Source organism: Nicrophorus vespilloides, unplaced genomic scaffold (assembly GCF_001412225.1).
Source record: "Nicrophorus vespilloides isolate i.1.1-1 unplaced genomic scaffold, Nicve_v1.0, whole genome shotgun sequence".
Classification (NCBI taxonomy): Eukaryota; Metazoa; Arthropoda; class Insecta; order Coleoptera; family Silphidae; genus Nicrophorus; species Nicrophorus vespilloides.
In genome coordinates, this window is record NW_017099515.1 from 192,504 (window position 1) to 195,441 (window position 2,938).

Here is a 2,938-nt window from a genome sequence, read left to right on the forward strand (position 1 = left end):
GCTTCACCGATATCAATGGTCAACATGTCATAGGGTTTGGTGAGTTTAATATGCACAGCTAGATGAATAGAAGGAAGAGCGAAGGTCGTCTTCAGACCCAACTTGTTCGGATCGCAATCATCTTTCGTTCCCTCATAATCTGTCTGCTCAACGAAGACGCTTATGAAACTGATGTAACAAAGACATTATAGTATGTTTGTTTAATATGCACTAATAAAGATGCTCATACCTGCGATTGGTGGGATTTAGGAACGGAGGCAGCATTAACTTGAAACTACACGTAGAAGAACCAAAAGGAATTGCTATAATCGGATTATTACCAAAGGTGGGAGGCGATGGAGGACATGCGACTTCTACTCTAAACCATTCAGTTACGTCTTTATCTATCTTTCTCCTCACTGCAAGCTCTGAAAATTGCTTCTTTGGTGGACAAATAAATGTTGAATGCACCTGAGTAATACGAATTAGATATTTAATAAATTTTAACATGTATTGAATCACCTTGTAATAGTTTTCCTGAGTCTCAGCAAAGGCAATGTCTTTCCTATCATGACTAATTTGAAATACTCGTTCTTTTCCTTCTTCATCCTTAAGTATGTTCCACCTCAACATCAAAATCTCATCATCATTCCAGATTCCATAAAGCTCAACTACTTTCAGATAATCTATGAACGAGTACCATGTTGTAATTAATAATTTTTAAGTTAATTTCATTGTTATGATTTACTCTCATTGCAGAATGGCTCTAGGAAATACATTTCGCATCCGTTCGGACAGTTTCCAGTAATATGATGACATTGTGCCTTATCTTTGCAGTTACCACATTTCTCATTACAATTCGATCCAAATACGTTTGTCTTCAGGTTGTCGCATTCTTAAAATAAATAATTAATTATTTCTGATGTGCGATTATATTTGTATGTACTTGGTTTGCATTGTTTTCCATAGTATCCTGGTTGACAGTAGCATTTGTTTGTCTCTACACAGGTCAGCGTTTCCTCGCAAATATCCGTGTTAAAGACAGATTTACATTTGATGCAGTCGTTTCCAAATTTATCGATTGAACAATTGCTACCTGTAAAAATGTTAATTACTATCGAGAAAATAATATTATACAAAATATAATAGCTATTGTTTTATTACTATCGCCTATTGTAATGGATGAACTCGGATTGTTCAAAGATTCGCAAGAAACTTGACTTATTAGACTAGTATGAAATTCCGTATAAATTTTATTGATATCCATATCGCAATCTGAATTTAGTTTAATATGACTAAAAAGAAGATCACTCTGCTCTCTGTATTTTAACCAAAATATGTATGGTTTTTTATCGTCTTGCACATTTTGTACTATTTTGATGAATTTCCAACATTTCTAAAATATTTTATTTAATAAATTATATATTCCATTAATACAACAATACTTTTTCATTTCTAAATGTGATCTCCTTAATGATATTTTTATCTTGTTTTATTTGAATTATTAATTCATGATCAAAATAAAAATAAGCGGACATGCATAACTTATTGTTAGAAGCCTGTATGTCATTCAAAAACAAAATTTCCTTTACAGTACTATCCGTTCGATAATATTCATCTAAAAAAGTAAATAGTTTAAATACATTTTTAATCGATTTATATTATAATCACATATGTGCAGTTTCCAAATTGCGCCTTTCATCGATTTCATATAAATGCTACTTAGACCATAGTTAGGAATATAATCTTCTGCTATAGATATTCCATTCAGTAACAAAGTATATATGTCTTTATTATATCTTATAGTATAGTGATTCCACGAATATTTACTGTATTGTGAAAATCTTTCCAAATTCTGAAAAACATATTGTTATTTTCATTATTCTATCTTGAAATATATTATATACCTCTTTTATATTATTATATTTATCACAATAATGGATCGAAGTTTTATCTGAACATATTTGTGATGTTAGTATATTATTTTGAAATGATATTGTTTGCTTCAAATTCTTATAAGAATAAATTGTCATTTCTGCATCCTCGTCATATTTTATAGAAAACGTTAATTCAAAGTATTCTTCCAATTTTTGTCTCAAATATTTATTTACTTCTTGATTATTTTTACTTACAAACGTTTCGAAATCTAAAAATAAAATATAATGTAGTCACTCATCAACCAACATAAATCGCGCAATTAACTTTGCCATCTATGATCTACAACTGGTCCTAAATAAGAATAGAAACTATTTTCAAATAGCCAATAATTAGGAAGGAATTCAGTAATATCACTTGAATCATCACCTTAAATAAAAGATATGTTTTATTATATATTATAATAAGCAACAAGAAACACTTACTTTTTAAATTATAAAACGATTTATCATACGGTGTTATCCAACTTAAAGTTTCGCTTTCATTGTTTGTAACACAGTAGGTTTCCATTTTACCATTTCCACTATTTTTTTGGCTAACAGTCGTTATTCCTTTCGAATATTGCACCATGCACAAATAAATTAAAGCACCGATTATAAACTTAAAATGATCCATTTTCCGCAAAGGAAAACGAACACTGAATGCTATTATTTTATAATAATGTTAATATTGAACCAAATCGCAATTTTATTTATTTAATCGATCGACACTTCCGTTAACCACCACAAACCGAATGAATAATTACATTTATTGCAACACTTCAGGACAAAAACGATTTACACTTAATTTATTTTAATTTTATAATTAGTATAAATATACAATATATTTCTAGTGTAAACTTATTGTCTATACTGAAACAGGAATGTTCACTATCAAAAAGAAATGAAAAATAAAATTCTATACATTATGCATTTATATTTCTCCGGTTACAAATGTTAAGCAAAAATACTTTCAGCAGAATTTAATACAATTTCTTTCAATCATTCTGCATCAAATATAGTGTAAAAAATAACTTTTAAAACGG

General features: G+C 29.1%; 1 protein-coding gene across 1 annotated transcript in view; it reads right to left on the minus strand.

Annotated features, from left to right (window-relative positions):
- Positions 1-2,558, minus strand: part of LOC108564613 — a 4,593-nt gene extending 2,035 nt beyond the window's left edge. Inside the window, exons 1-11 of the mRNA XM_017923713.1 lie at positions 2,340-2,558; positions 2,182-2,283; positions 1,887-2,125; positions 1,651-1,834; positions 1,425-1,597; positions 1,144-1,375; positions 926-1,075; positions 728-874; positions 502-665; positions 230-450; positions 3-168 (exon numbers count right to left, since the gene is read on the minus strand). Of these exons, the coding sequence (XP_017779202.1) occupies positions 3-168; positions 230-450; positions 502-665; positions 728-874; positions 926-1,075; positions 1,144-1,375; positions 1,425-1,597; positions 1,651-1,834; positions 1,887-2,125; positions 2,182-2,283; positions 2,340-2,529 (1,968 nt within the window). The 5' untranslated portion in view covers positions 2,530-2,558. The remainder of the gene's footprint in view (positions 1-2; positions 169-229; positions 451-501; positions 666-727; positions 875-925; positions 1,076-1,143; positions 1,376-1,424; positions 1,598-1,650; positions 1,835-1,886; positions 2,126-2,181; positions 2,284-2,339) is intronic.
- Between the last annotated feature and the right edge of the window lie 380 nt (positions 2,559-2,938).